This window comes from Epinephelus moara, chromosome 22 (genome assembly GCF_006386435.1).
Source record: "Epinephelus moara isolate mb chromosome 22, YSFRI_EMoa_1.0, whole genome shotgun sequence".
Lineage (NCBI taxonomy): Eukaryota > Metazoa > Chordata > Actinopteri > Perciformes > Serranidae > Epinephelus > Epinephelus moara.
This window is the reverse complement of record NC_065527.1, coordinates 13,298,286-13,313,389: the sequence shown is the minus strand read 5'-3', so window position 1 is coordinate 13,313,389 and position 15,104 is coordinate 13,298,286. Positions and strand designations below refer to the sequence as shown.

Below are 15,104 nucleotides of genomic sequence, written 5' to 3'. Positions count from 1 at the left end.
GTGGGAGGAATAATAGAAAAATAAGTGTCCAGGAGGATTTTGGAAATTGCATATAAAATTTGACCTCTATTTTCTTATCAAATGACTTCTGTGTCTAGTCTGTATATTTACTCCCCGTCCCTTTGCCTCTCTTAAACGTAGACACACGCAGACAAGCAAGCACACACGTTTTTACTCGTGACAAGGTGTCAGCAGGAGCAGGTGGAGGGCACTCTGCCACATGCTGAACCATCCGTCTGTTGCTGCCCGTCTCCATTTCACGCCAGGTACACAGCATACCAATGCAACGAAGCTGAAAGGAGCATTCTGCAGCAATTTGGTGGCAACAAATACAACTCAAACACTTGTGAGAAGGGAGATCACAGCCAGGACGTCAGACAAAGGCTGACTGTGAAGCAGCAGAACAACTGACATCTTTGCGGGCATCAGCTTTTTTGTGATTGAGAAAGTGTTCATTTCAAGCCCTGACTTTAAATGCCATCCTATGAAAAAGTGTGAATATAAATGCAGACATTGCAGAATGAAGTATGTCTATGAAAAATGACCCAGGATAATAAACAGTTATATCTTTAATAAAGTACAAAACAAACATGTGAATGCAAACTGTACAATAATTTATGAATCTTCAATCCTTTTCCTTGTTTCAGCATTTCATTATATCCATGTTGAGCAGAAAATGATGCTACATTTGTGGAAACAGGGTTAAGTGTTTCTATGGGAATAAATAGATTGGAGCAAAACATAGAAATTGAATATGTATAAAGAATCTGCAGTATAATCCATGTACAATATTTACAGTTAAACCTAAATATATTTCATACAAGAAAATGCATTCATTATAACACTTGTCTCACAAGACTCTCATAGGCGGAAATGTTAAATTAGAAGGATATTATTAAAATGGCAATTAAAACCTTAGTATTTAAATTAAACATATGCTTTAAATAGATTGGGTACCTTGTAGGTAACTCATAATATCAACTAAGTTGCTTGGTTTAATATAATCTGAAGTGATCTTAATTTTTGAATGAAAAAGACAAAATAATTTCAATTATACTTTCACATAAAAAAAAAAAAATCAAACATTTCAAGGCATACTTACACTTTCATCTCACAATAATGTCAGCAAAAGTCATTTAACATCTGTCCCAGACTCTGGACAGCAACAGTGCATGATCAGGTTGTGTACTCACACAAGTCTTCTTCATCCCTTGTGCAAAAAACGGGCCACCAAAACCATTATTTCAAGCTTTGACAGCAGAGAATAAAGCTACACAGGAGTCTTCAAGTGAAATGACCGTAAGTTCCATTTTTAACTCTCCAGCTTACTCCAGCAAACTGTGACTGGGGGTTTCAGGAACATGTCTGATCACATCGTAGATAGTGGCGTGCATATCCTGAACTGACTCCAGGCGAGCCAGAGATCTGCATGATGCCTGCAGGACAGTTGCATAGGAACATTTGAAACACTGCACGCAACAATAGACAAAAGCTTTAAATCTCACTGAGCTGACACTGAATCCATGTCAATGTACAACATGATAAATACCTGTGCAGACTCCATTTTCCCAGGTATGGAGACAAACTCGTAGATGCCAAAGTCTTCTGTTGCATCTTCATGACCTGTAAACACACAGACAGTAATGTCAGACCAGTGCATTGGTATCTATTTTGAATCAAACATTACAGTAACATGATGAATGTGATGACACCATGAAACTGTTTTTCAGCTGGGATCAGTGAGACACGTGGTCCTTGTTTGCTTTTCTGCTTTAAACTCCTCCTATCTCAAACCAGTTTTTAACTTTCAGTTAAATGGAAAACCAAGGCCCTGTTCAACCCTATGATCACCTCAAAATATCATGATGTGAGATATGTAGACATGCTCTTTAATGTGGGTGTCCCTGATAAGCAGGAAAAAGCATCTCTTAAATGAGCTTTATATGACATTCAGAGAATATTAGATATATTCGATAATATAGATTCAGTTGTCTGCACACAGTTCTCAACATGGAGGGCGCTGAGCAAGCAGCTAGACGCTAACAGTGCTAACAGCACTAGCAGTGCAATGAATTGAATTCTATTGTCTCATTGATTTTGTGTGATTTTAAATTGATGTACTTTTAATGTTGTTTTGTGAGTTGACCCCAGGACAATCTGGAAATCCATCGGTAAAAAAATAAAAAATAAAAAATAAAAACTTTTTTTTTTCTTCATTTACCTCTGGAGGCACAGCCCGGAGTTTTTCGACTAACGGAAGTGCAGGGGACTCGGCGATGGCTCACGCCCTTCACTACAATCGCCGTGTTGTTTACAAATACTTCGGGTAGAAAACCAGCAGAGTTTAGCTATATAGCTAAACTCTGCTGGTTTATATCACTTTTTTCACGTCACTATATCACCGTGTAGACTAATCTGATGTTTGTTAAGTCTATAAACACAATGACTGAACAAACGTTACTATTTCTGTGTNAAGCCTCCCGTTGTTGGATACGACATGAAATTACTCCAGTTACCTCAATCATGTTGTAACTAAGACATCCGCTGGACAAAAAAAAAAAAATTTCACGTTGGACGAGACGCCGTTTTGGGTGGAGCGGTTGCTATGGATGCGGAGCTTGCTGTTTCTGTAGGTACACATTTCCTGGGGACACCTGCACATCTCGGCCACGCCCCCTCCATTGTGATTGGCTAAAGCGCAGCATCGTTCAAACTCAAAGCCCCGCCCTTCCCCCTCTCTAGTTGTCTTTGACACAGGGCTGCCGACAGATTCTACAATGTAAATTGCAGAATCTGTCTTGAGAGATTAACCCCAGGAAGACTAGCGACCACTTTGTGGAAGCTAATGGGGATACGAATAAAGAATAAAGCGCAAACAGTGCTAACAACCGTAACAGTGCTAACAGGGCTAACAGTGTTAACCCGCGGGGAACCAGAGGGTGGGCACTACACTTCCGCAACAACTCCACGGGTCGGACGGCATTAAACACAAGGACCCATATGCTCTAAAATGCACATCCTGCTGTGTCTAACACAGCAATAAACAGAGAAGCTTGGGTTACAACACAAAGATATTTCATGTGACTTCATTCTCAGCTCGGGACGCCATCCCTCCACTATATCTTTAAATGGAAAACAGTGGTCTGCTGCTATATTAATGCTGTGAATGCTGTGTGTACAGAACCTTTGAAAAGCAGTCGCTTACCTGAACGATGTGGTCGTTTCTGCTCTGAAAGCGGCCTGCAAACAGGCAAATAAAGCTGTTAGCTGAAGCATAATGTATATTAACAATATTACTGTCAATGTCTGTATTCATTTTAAGGCTCTTACCTGTTGTAAATGCTCATGAGCACTGTTGATAATGGACAGAAAGAGACAGGGGAATAATTATTCACAAATGCAGAACTGGACTTATTCAAATACAGTAATTACTTTGCCACGGTTACCTTCAGTTTGACTAATATTTGCAAGATATTTACATTCATTATAAAGCCCAATATGTGAGATCTTGGTGCAGCAAGCCGTTAGTGTTATCTTAGCATCTAGACATGCAGATTTCAAAGATGAAACATGTTAAACAGGTTGCAGGACCAACTGTGAGGGCTGAACTCTAAGAACTATTGTTAGAAAAAAAACACCTCTGTCTTGTCAAAGCAGCAAAATAAGACATCATCTTACCTCTCTTAGGGTGGCAGGTTCTCCTGAGGAAGAACAGCAGCATACAGCCAATGACGAACAAAGAGCAGACGGTGATGGCTGCCAAAGGGGAGACAGGGCTGCCCTCCTGGATGTGCTTCTCTTTCCCTGTAAACAAATACACAAAGGGACACTGTTATTAATATTCACTCTAGCTGTGGTCGACCACACTGGTCCAGACAACTATAAGGTCAGTTGGATTTCCATGAAATTTTGTATGCATTCATTGTTCCCAGGTAAATCTGAATGACTTTGGCATCTCCCTGACTTTTCCTCTAGCACCTCCATGAAGTTACATTTTTTGTGAAAAATCTTGACCACTGCTACATGGATTTATGCAAAATTTGGTGCTAATATTTGAGGTCTCTGCCCTAGAAGATAACTTTGGTGATATCTCTTCTTCTAGCACCATTAACAGGTCAGGATTTGGATTTGCCCAATACATTGCTATTGCAATACAAATGCCAAACGGTCATCTCCAGAGCTGAAAAATAAAGTTTCAAGTTCCCCAAATGGCCACTTGAGGCTGAGTTCAAAAGGGAGTCAATATACCCCATAGACTCCCATGTTAAAATGCCCAACTTTACAGAAATAAACACGTTTAAGGCCTGGTGCAAAAAAAACGTTTTGGTTTTTACAGCTTTCAACATTCATGAACTGTATGGGGGGTGAATTTTTATATAACTAATCCGTTAACATTTTATTGAAGCTTAAAGTTACACATATTTAAGACGGGGCCAGTTGTGACAGGCCATCTGCCAGGTGTCGCTACAGTCTATGCCCTCACTCTTCTACAGCTCCACCCTCTCATCCAAACATGGTGTCTTCTGGCTTCAATATTCAAGATGGTCACAGCCGAAATCACGCCATCTTGGCATACAGTTCCTAGCTATTATCATACATCTACGTGCTGAACTTGAGGCTTCAAAACAGCAATCCACAAAAGCGATGAGTGACATTATGTCAGCTACATCCATTATTTTATCCCATCAGCCCTTAGTCGTACATTGCTAATTCGCTAATGCTAGCATGCCATTAGGTCAAACTAAAGTAGAATTGCGTTATTATGGATGCCACTGCTTTTCTTGACAAGTCATACCCTACTGTGCTGTGATTGGCTAGCACTAGCCCTACACTATGACCTCCTTGGTCTAATTCTAACCCCTCCGACTTCTGTGTCAAGAACTAGCCAGTCACAAAGTGGGATCCATGATTATACAGTAGAACCTGTTAAATATTAGCTTATAGATATTAGCATATTAGTATTGTCACTGCGCATATTAGCCTGCTCATGTTAGCTTTTACCTTAAAGATCTGGTGTTTGCAGATTTATACAGCAGCTTGCATGACTAGTCTTGTTAAAGGGTTCGTTATCAGAGGCTTCTTTGTTAACGTCCATAAGATTTGATGTCAATAAGAGATGGATGCTGTCATGACTTCTGTTGACTCAATAAACAGCATTTTAAATCATAGCCAGTATCAGCAGTAGCCATCAGTGAGCCATTCTTAGTGTCACCTGGACAACATATCAATGTCGCGTAGGGGCACACAGAAACTCCACATGCTATAAAACTTAGTCAACAAATACAACAGCTGTTATCCACTGTTTACTTTCTCAGCCAGTGAACTTTAATACAGGCTGCAGGGGCTGGAGCCTAGCAACAGAGATAAATGCCAGTTTCGTAACAGCCATGTATATTTCATGTTATATCCATAACCTGGTTTCACTTTTCACCTGTTGCGCACACACTGCTTCAGCTACGGTATTCTGTCCACACAACTGTCCCAAAGCTGGCCATGGTGTTTGTCATTGTCAAGATACAGCTCTCCTCGCTCATAAACCTCTTCTGCTTTTGGCATGACGCACTGTTTGCAGAGTGTTTATCTCAGAGGATTCCCAAAATCTACCCACGCTCTGCTCTTTCTTGCCATGTTCCACCCTCTTCCCACCTGTTCCTAAGCTGGCCACCACCAGAGTAAACTGGGCCTCGTCCTGCTTCTGTGTCACGTTGTTGAAGGCGCGGCACAGGTACTCTTCAGCCTGGGCCAGTCTGTAGGAGCGCACCTCCAGCCGCGGGCCCTCTGTGATGACTTGGGTAGAGTTGCGGCTCTTAGAGATCCAGACGTAGCTGTTGGGTGGGTTGGAGTCAGCCTGACATTCAAAGAAGACCAGTTCTCCGGGGTTTATGGTGAACACCTCTCCTGTCCGCAGGCCCTGGCCTGAGTTCACCTCCAGGTTGTAGGGGCCATCTGTAGGGGCCAAAAGTAGGGCAGAGAAACATGACAGTTTGCTGCTGATATGGGACTTATTAAACAGAATGGTTACTTTTCTATGAATTGTCTCATCTTAATGCACTGTGGGGCAGCGGTGGCCAAAATATTTTGAACACAGGGTCATAGGTTCGATACACAGGCTGACAGGATGAGTCCAGATGGGGAAATGAAAGAGGAGTGCTTGCCATTGAACAAAGCAGCTCCAGCGGACATAAGAACAAAAGAACAAAACGTTCAGAGATGTTTCATGTTACACGTACGTATTAATGTAATTTAGTACATTTTAATGGCAAAAAATGATGTTCTAAGATTTTAAAAGATTCTCCTTGTGGTGTCTCAGTGGTGTGTCCCTCCAGCATGTCTAAGCCAGGTATTTAAGTAAGATTTCTGTTTTAAGTCTGTTAAGATAGACTTCACTATAACATTATAAGATTAAGTGGCAACCCAAACACTTCAGTTGTAAGCAGGGGTGTAGCACTCTGTGTACAGTGTATACAAAGTTCAGTCTTTCAACCGATTTATTCTGCCAATTTTAATTTAACCATGGCACTAAAAATTGCAAACAAAACCAAACTTTTCATTCCATGCTTTTTAAGGCTAGGTGATTAGTCTCACCCACTACAACGCCCCTGGTTATAAGCATAGAAATGATGTGAACTGAGTTGTAAATTGTAATTGTTACTATTCATTAACATTTTTCCACCTTTTTGCACTAAAATGTGGACACTTTTAAGGCTAGACTTAAGACCCACTTTTACTCTAAAGCTTTTGAGCGCTCCTGAACTATTATCCCCTTTTTTTAGTCTTTTGTATTTCCACTCTCCAATTTGTTCCTCTACTTTTGGACTTGTGTACATGGGACTATACATTACATTGCTACGTATCTTGATCTCTGCAATTTGTTATTTTGTGATTTTACCTTTATTGTACAGCACTTTGGTCAACCTAGGTTGTTTTTAAATGTGCTTTATAAATAAATTTGATGATTTGATAAAATCTGTTCTGCGCAAAAGTTCATTGATCTTGTTTTTTTAAATTGTGCCAATGAAAGGTTTTCTATATTAAGCGTTGCATGAATTGCACTCAAGGCAAGGCAACTTTATTGACATAACACATTTCATACAGGCGATAGTTCCATGTAGTAAATTCACTGACAAAACACAGGGATATGATGTCACCTTGTGTAATGTTTACAGTGCATTAGGTGTGGCACTCAGTAGTTTAGTTCTGCTTAACCTTGTCCACACATGCAAAATGAAACCATATTGGTGGGATGTCTAAGTTTGTATCTGATCCAAATTTTACCTTAACATTATCTTAGATTATTTCTCAGACTAACATGGTTACACCCTTAAAAAGAAAAAGATAAGCCTTTTAGAGCAGAGCCATAATATCCGTCTCCCTTCAAAGAGCTGTAATTCTCATCACCATTATCTAAAATGAAATCCATCCATGAACACTGTTCGTTCTCTGAGTGATACCAATCAGTTATTAATGTGACGTGTGGCATTTTGAGCATATTTGAATATTGAGGGGGTTGTGTGTGTCCCCTCCAGTATATATTATAATTACTGCCTAGTGAGTTGTCAGTCATATTTTAACATTTAAAAAAAAGACTTCAGCATTAAAAGACACTGAACAGGGTAAAACTGAGGGAGGTATATAATGATAGTATCTTTGCTTTCTGCAACACAAACGTGATCTGCCTATGCAAACAGGAATGATGGTGATGCTAAATTTACTAGCGCTGCAAGTCTTGGTGCCAAGTTATTGACTCACCCACAGTTTGAGCACGCTGACTGAAAGGATGGAAAAAAATTCTGTCACGCCATATATATATATAGTTCATCCTTTAGGTCCCATCAATACAGAGACATCAGTTTTGTAAGAATTAAAACACATGGCTCTGAGTGTAACCTCAGATTACAAGTTTATCAATGTATCTGCACACTTTTTGGTAGAACAGAGGGGCTCTGTTTAACTCTGCTCCCATGCAAATGCCCATAACAGTCACATGTTAATAGTTGTCAGAGAGTAGTCCGATACTCACAGACATTTACATATGATCTCATACAGTGCAAAGAAGGAGCAAAAACAAGGATAGATGTATTCTATATATTTCATGAAATCCACAGGCTATTCTGACCTCATGTTACTGTATCTAGTTCCAGTTTGTGCCAAATTAAAAAAGATTTACATGTGTAAGAAATTACACCAAACTCACTCATTACTATTACTATGTCTGCATAGTTGTCTTTGTGGTATCTCTCTGTTTGGTTCATTTAGGTTTTATCCTGCTTAGGTACAAGTTGACAACAGCTTGTAAAATAAAGATCGCACCTGCCATGTTAGAGATTTGGCAACCAGGGAGGTAAAACAAAATCTGATTCCAGTCCCTGTAAAATTAGCTGAGCATTATGGACTTCTCTTTGCTGTAATTTATCAAGTCTGGCGTTCATAGCAGCTACTTTCACATGAAAAACAGTGATCAGAGTGAGCAGCATTCTGTTATGCCAGACTCTCTGAGCTTGAGAAGCTGTTGGCTATGAGACATCAACATCCATCTCCTTATATTATAAAACACTTAAGACTGGATTCTCACAGGGACCACATTGCAGAATTTCTGGAAACCAAATGGGAACCAGATTTGCGGATACAGGTGGTCTTGGTCGACATGTTCTCACTCCCAGCTCATCAGATACAGCAGCTTGGTTAGAAGTCCTCTATGCCTCAAACTATGATGCTCTACATATAGCATCAGTTCTGCAGGTGTCAGTTTCTGCTCAGTACATGCATACAGTGTCTTTTCAAAAGCAAACTTTGGGGAATATCACTTTATTTTAGGAGTTTCATTTAGGAACCAAAACTACCCTGTCAGATTTTATTTAAAAAATCTAGTTCGGGTCATAAAAAAGTACATTTGTAATGTAAGTTATGTACATAAGTTATGTACGTACATAATGTTACATACATGATGTAACTTAAGGACTCACGTATGTGACTTAGGTTGAGTTCATTATGATACCAAGCAGGACATGAGCAATGGTCTCCTGGGTGAAAGTCCTGTGTTTGTTTGACCAATCCATCCACCTCCCTAATGGGGACTTTGACGATCTTTATAATGCGTCACTCAACTTCCTCCTTTACAGCCATGTAGAGCATGTTGTCGGGAGAAGTTTGCCCAGAGGGCTTTCTGCCAGAAAAGGATTTCTTGTTTAAGGGTATACTACGCAGAATTGTCGGTTACTGTTTGTAAATACGCTCGCCAGCGAAGGTGAAAGTAAAAGCAAACCCCAGATTCACTCTCGTTTGGTGTTTCTCCTTGCTATATTTGCATTTCTACTGTGTTGTATCTCTTGGAGCACTGTGGGGGTACATGCCCATAAAGTGATAACTGAGAGGGATTACTTTGAAAGAGTCCATACATTGTTTTTAGGGAAATCCTCCATAGTATATCTTCAGGATGGGAAGAAAAATCATTGTTTGGGTTAAAAGGAATAGATTGCTGCCAGAAAACATTCTAGAAAAATTTCTTCCATGTGGCGTAGTGCTGTAGAGTTAGGAGTAAGAACGTCCTGCCTTGAAACAGGGATAGAGGAGCAGAAGGGAAAAGATAATACAGATGAGTATATCTACTTACAGTAGACGTTGAGCTCCACGGCCCTGCTGTGCCGGCCCTGGCTGACAGCGTTGCTGGCCACACAGTGGTACGTTCCCTTGTCCTCCTTTCTAACAGGACTGATTAACAATGTTGAGTTGTCTTGGGAGAAGTGGTATCTGTCACTTGGACCTAGTGCAACGTTGTCCCTTAGCCACTGGAACACAACTCTTGTTCCTCTCTCGACAGAGCAAGCCCAGGTTACATTTGCCTTGTCTTCAACAACTGCATATGATGGGCTCTTCTCAATGACTGGAGTGGACACAGGGACTGAGGTAAAAGGAAAGAAGAGGTTAGGGATGAGTCTATAGATGACATCAAACTGGTCGTTATGACATGTGATGGGAAAACACTTACCGTCCACTGTTACATGCACAGTTCTTTCCTCCTTGATAACCAGCCCTGTCTTGTTATGAAACTGTATGTTGAGGGTCAGGTGGTAATCCCCCTCATCGTCCCGGTTTAATTTCCGGATTAGCAAAGAAACATTGGGTTCTCTAAAGAGGAGGTGGTTGCGGTACGTCATGTCAGTGATTGCAGTCTCTTTGGTAAACGTCACCAACGTGGTTCTGGTGCCGCTCGGCCTGGTGTGGGACCAAGTTCCCTGGATTTCAACTTCATCCAGCGGGAAGCGAGACTCAACAGACAGGAGCACAGACTTCCCTTCAATACCATGATGGACCAATGTCGGGATGTGGATGAACTCAGAGCTGACTTCTGAGTTGGAGGAGTTGGCAGGGAAAAGAAGAGGAGGAGGAGGAGGGAAGCAAAGAGAGTTACTCCAATGACAGACATCGGACTTTATACAATACGTATGTTCCTTAATGATTTAGAATAACTGGGTTGTTTAAGGTATGGACAAACACGAAGCTTCCATATCTATAGAGTGTCTGTTAATCACTGAGTGTGTTTCTGTTCCCCAAGTGTTAATTTCTCCCTGTTAATCTAAATAAATATGGGATGGAGATAAATGAAGAGACCAACGTTTAGGAAGCCAATACCCCATGATTAATATCTTTAAAAGTGACAATTTACATATCAAATAAGTAAATGTATTCAGTGTTTCTCATTAAAGCAATATGGCGCCAATTCATCCTGCAATAATTGACTTTTTGGACACTTTTACAGCGTACCAAGCAACATATAAAGTTGGTCTGGCTATTGTGTTAGCCAAGAGGTGTCAATTAACACATCCAGCAGACACCTAGCAGTAGCATCATTTATTTGAAATTGTGTCTCTGGATACACGACACAGTGTAATTCCAATATTTACTCCCCTTTTATCTCCGTTTTGGTCTCCACCAACTCCTGAAGTAAATATTTGTCTCTTTAGTTGCTAAATGCTTGGCTCGGCTCGCCTGCTGTTTGGTGCTGACAGAGGCTGAACAGGCAGAGTACAGACAGTAAGATTTGTAGTCACTGGAAACAGCTGCCTGCTGCAACTGGAGCTGGCATCCATGAGAGTGTTGGTGGTGGGAGGGAACCAAAATAGTAAGTTCTTATAGGTAAAACCAAAACAATGAGCTAACAGATGCTAAAATGCTCCAAAGAGGGAGACTGCAAATTCTGCTGTGATGATATGATCATATTGTGATATCGTTTTACAAAAGTTTGTCGTCCAAATGAACAAACATATGTGGTTAGAATTTGGCTAGAAACTTACTTACAAACTGGTTTGCTTTTGCTTACTTTGATTCGTTCTTTCTTTCTTTTCATGTCCCCCCACCTAAAAACACTGGTATTGGATTTATGATGCTCATGTTACTGTATTTTTTTTGTCTTGTTTTATTCATATTGTATGCCGAAATGAATTTTCGTAAAGTTGTAAACATAGGAATTAAGTGAGTCAATTAAAATTCACATTGTTATTCATATTGTGCTATTGATTAGGGAGGGTGTTAGTGACAATATGAAAGCAAAACAGATCTATTTTCATTCAAAGATGACCCCAGTCCTGTTTTGTCTGTCTAATCTCATAATCCATATCCTCGTCTTTAAGGTGTCCAAGTCCTGAAACCGTGGTGAGTTAATATTGACCGAGCTCACTACAGAGTGTCATTGTTGTCAGACAAGGACGAGGCCTGTCTCTTTGATCCCGACTCGCAAAACAAACACTTGGGCTGCCTGAAGTCACTCGATAAGTGTTGATCTATGGCACCTTGTCTTCTGTTGAAGCACTGGGTAGTTGCCAGGGCAGTTAATTCACTGGTAACCAGCTGAAAACAAGTTGGAGAAGTAAACACACCAAGAGTGGGAGGAGGTATGATTGTTTTTAAGCAGCTACTGTTTCAATTGAAAGTATCTTCCATGAGTTCAAGGGTCATTAATATCATATCAGAGCTACGACCTGGTGGTTTTGTTTTACAGGCATTTTTGACAATTGTAAACTTTATTTTCTGGGATTATTTATTTATTTAATTTTGACAGTTTGAAGTTAAAAAGTGAGCGACTGTGTTTGGATGCCAGGTTGTGTTAAGCGCCAGCATGTGAGTAGGCAGTTACTGTGAAACAAACTCACTAAAAACCTCTCACTTTTCTCTAACTTGTGTCCCTTTGTCTCACTTCTGGCCGTGTACCGTCTCCTGCTCCATTTCAGCATTAAAAAAAACTTGAAGAACTATTCATGAAAGGCTGTTAATTTGCTATATGATCGCACATAATTTACATCTCATGCAGTAAAATCTTGAATGAAAACGAGGGGAAACTTTGAGAAGTTAGTTTTGTTCTCTTCCTCACATCTCTATCTCTGTAATCTCTTTTTTTCTTTGTCACCCCTCTCCCCACTGACCCATCCACACTTCCTCCCCGGGGACGTCCAGCTGGTGTCAACCAGGTCCCTGGTGACTGCTGTCCATGTTGCTAATCACAATAGATTCACTGTGTGTCTGGTGTCATCTCCTAAATAATGCATGCAGAGCAGACGCCCCATCGACACGTTCCACTCTTACAGGCCTGCAGGCTAGTTTCTGTGTGTGTGTTTGTGTGTGTGTGTGTGTGTGTGTGTGTGTGTGTTGTCAGTAGCAGGAGTGTGCCTGTGTTTACACCAGCTGAGATCTGGTGAAAAGACAGAATGAGGAGGAGTGTGCCGAGCCCGCTCCTTCACTGTTGTCCCCAAACAACACAGATATTGTTGTGGTGATACCAAGGAGATTACAGTGACAATGGCTTTTGAGGTGAGAGGATATCTTCACGTAGTGGACACACACACACACACACACACACACACACACACACACACACACACACACACACACATTCAAACAACTATTGTGTGGAGACCCAGGAGCACCTGCCTCTTATCACCCTCACACACACATCCAAGTTGTTTGGACACTAAACAAAGTCTCCCGGTCCGTGTCCACACGCCACCATCTTCTGTCCTCTTTCAGATAAGACAAATAGAGCTCCTCAAGGAGGGTTGATGATACAAACATCAAAGCAGGTGAGACTTCATGTTTTTAGGGGCTTTTTCTGTTAGATTTATCTGGTCATGTGACAAACGCTGGTATCTGTCTGTACCACTGAGTCACAGAGCTGTGGCCAGGGTCACTTCTTCTTTCCACCGACAGCCACCTGATGTCTTTACTTACAGCCGACAACAGCAGAGAAGCTAATCCTGTAAAGTCACACGGCGATGACTATGGAAAGGACATGCAAAACAAACCATGACAGACTCTAAAATTATGCTTTACAGACTCCACCTTACACTGAAAAAGGCTGAAAAAGGTTGAGGTGCTTTAGTGTAAAGAACTCATAGTCCAATGTATGTTTTTGGAAGTTTGACTTTTTACAGAAACATACAATGAAAGTCCTGAATTCACTTGTCGTGCCAAAAGGGATCCTTTTTTGTTTTTAATTTTGTAACCCAGTTTCATTATTGCTTCCCTGACCTGAATCTTTTAAAGACAAAAGATTTCACAAGTGAACATTTTGTTACTGCACACCACAAAAAACTTCCTCAACTCACCCTCAGCTTTACCCTGCCAACCAAGCAAACACAGCAACCACAGCAACTGCTATAGCTGCACCAACGCAACACTGACAACTCAAGCAAATCATCCCTCCGCGGCAACTGAGCGCTCACCTGTTAGGATGAAGAGAACAGAGCAGACGTAGAGCGCTGTTCCTCCTGTGGCCTCCATGGCATCTTATCCTCTAGGGATATGTGGGACTTCTGACAGGCAGGCAGGCAGGGAGTGAGGGATGTAGGAAGGAGGAGAGGAGTGGAAGAAAAAAGAGGTGGAGGAGTACGATGAGGAGGAGGAGAGAAATGTGACTGGTTGTGGTGACAACATTTGCCAGGGAAATAAGAGGAGCTGCCTTTAGTCTGCGTGTAGCCAGGCCCCTCCCATGTGACACCAGGAGGAAGAAGAGGTCCACCTGGCAGGGACACAGCACAGCATGGTCCTCACACAGACACAGAGCTGCCCTAAGGCTGAGGGTTTTACTCTGTCAAAGAGAAACTGAGACATAAAAACTGTAAAAGGATAGTCGAGTCTTTACATTAGAATACACCAGCTGCCTGCTGCTTCAGTCCCTCAGGCTGTGAAACAAAGAAAAAGCAGACACACAGAGAGCTAACGTCTTTCAGTTTGGTTAAGTTACAGAGCCGGCAACGGTCAGCAATCAGCTACCCTGTCAGTAATGATTTGGTAGTCTTGGAATTAGAGGACAGAAAGACAGAGAGACAGATACTGGGGTTAAACGGACTGTTGTTCTGACATGGACACAAGTATCACTGACCTTTCAAATGCCTTCAAGACAGATTTTCATCGAGACCAGAGAGACGTACAGTGACGTAACTTATATATTATTTTTCAGCCCTGGGGGAGATATTGCAGAGGGGGGGAAATTATTCCATGATAAAAAAGCAGAGGGAAATCTGTTGTCAATTTTTGTCCAGCAAGTTGTTTTGCATTGCTGCAAAACAAAGACTTGCTTGTGCCACAACCAATGTCTGTCTAACTCTAGGCATAAGTCTGTATAAAAGACATTTTCACATGAAGAAAGTGGGTTTTATTTTTTTATAGATATGTTAATAGAAATCATTCAAATGTTTTTTCTCAAAGTTCAAACAACAGACACATAACAGTCACACTTAAACGCTCACTATGTCCGCTCAGTGGCTTTTTTTTCTGCATGGTCATCCTCTGAAAGGATGTGGTGAAACTTGGGACTGAACTGCGCAGTGAATGAATTGGGGCATTGTAGGTTGAGTAAATGAGTGCCTAGTTTGGTGATGGCACCATTTAATACAGTGATTATTTTCTCTGCTGCCCGTTCTTCGTGGGATGCCCATTTGCAGGGGGAACCTGATTAAAGTGAGGTTTTATCACATCAACAGTACAGTGGCCTATTTGTTGGCCTGGACACATGATTTGGCGAATATGACACAGAGTCATCTATTCGTGGTGTTGGAAACAAATCCACCTCACAAATTCAACAAGAGAATAAATGCAGTCCGAAATGATTTAAA

At 41.2% G+C, this 15,104-nt stretch overlaps 1 protein-coding gene across 1 annotated transcript; it reads right to left on the bottom strand.

Moving 5' to 3' along the window:
* Positions 1–566: 566 nt before the first annotated feature.
* On the bottom strand, positions 567–13,872 carry hepacam2 (HEPACAM family member 2). The gene is made up of 9 exons (XM_050034466.1): positions 13,713–13,872; positions 9,986–10,345; positions 9,611–9,898; positions 5,647–5,946; positions 3,679–3,804; positions 3,331–3,352; positions 3,206–3,240; positions 1,550–1,623; positions 567–1,436 (listed from the first exon to the last, which is right to left on the bottom strand). Exons 1-9 carry the CDS (start codon positions 13,768–13,770, stop codon positions 1,326–1,328), a joined length of 1,374 nt encoding a protein of 457 aa, XP_049890423.1. The 5' UTR covers positions 13,771–13,872; the 3' UTR covers positions 567–1,325.
* Positions 13,873–15,104: the final 1,232 nt, after the last annotated feature.

Bases quoted from the DNA above. Each gene is read 5' to 3' on its own strand.
- hepacam2 (XM_050034466.1), bottom strand. From the start codon at position 13,770: ATGGAGGCCACAGGAGGAACAGCGCTCTACGTCTGCTCTGTTCTCTTC. The intron at 10,346-13,712 runs GTGAGCGCTCAG...CCTCCAACTCAG, and splicing joins TGTTCTCTTCATCCTAACAG to AAGTCAGCTCTGAGTTCATC. The intron at 1,624-3,205 runs GTAAGCGACTGC...GTGTGTTTACAG, and splicing joins GAAACGACCACATCGTTCAG to GTCATGAAGATGCAACAGAA.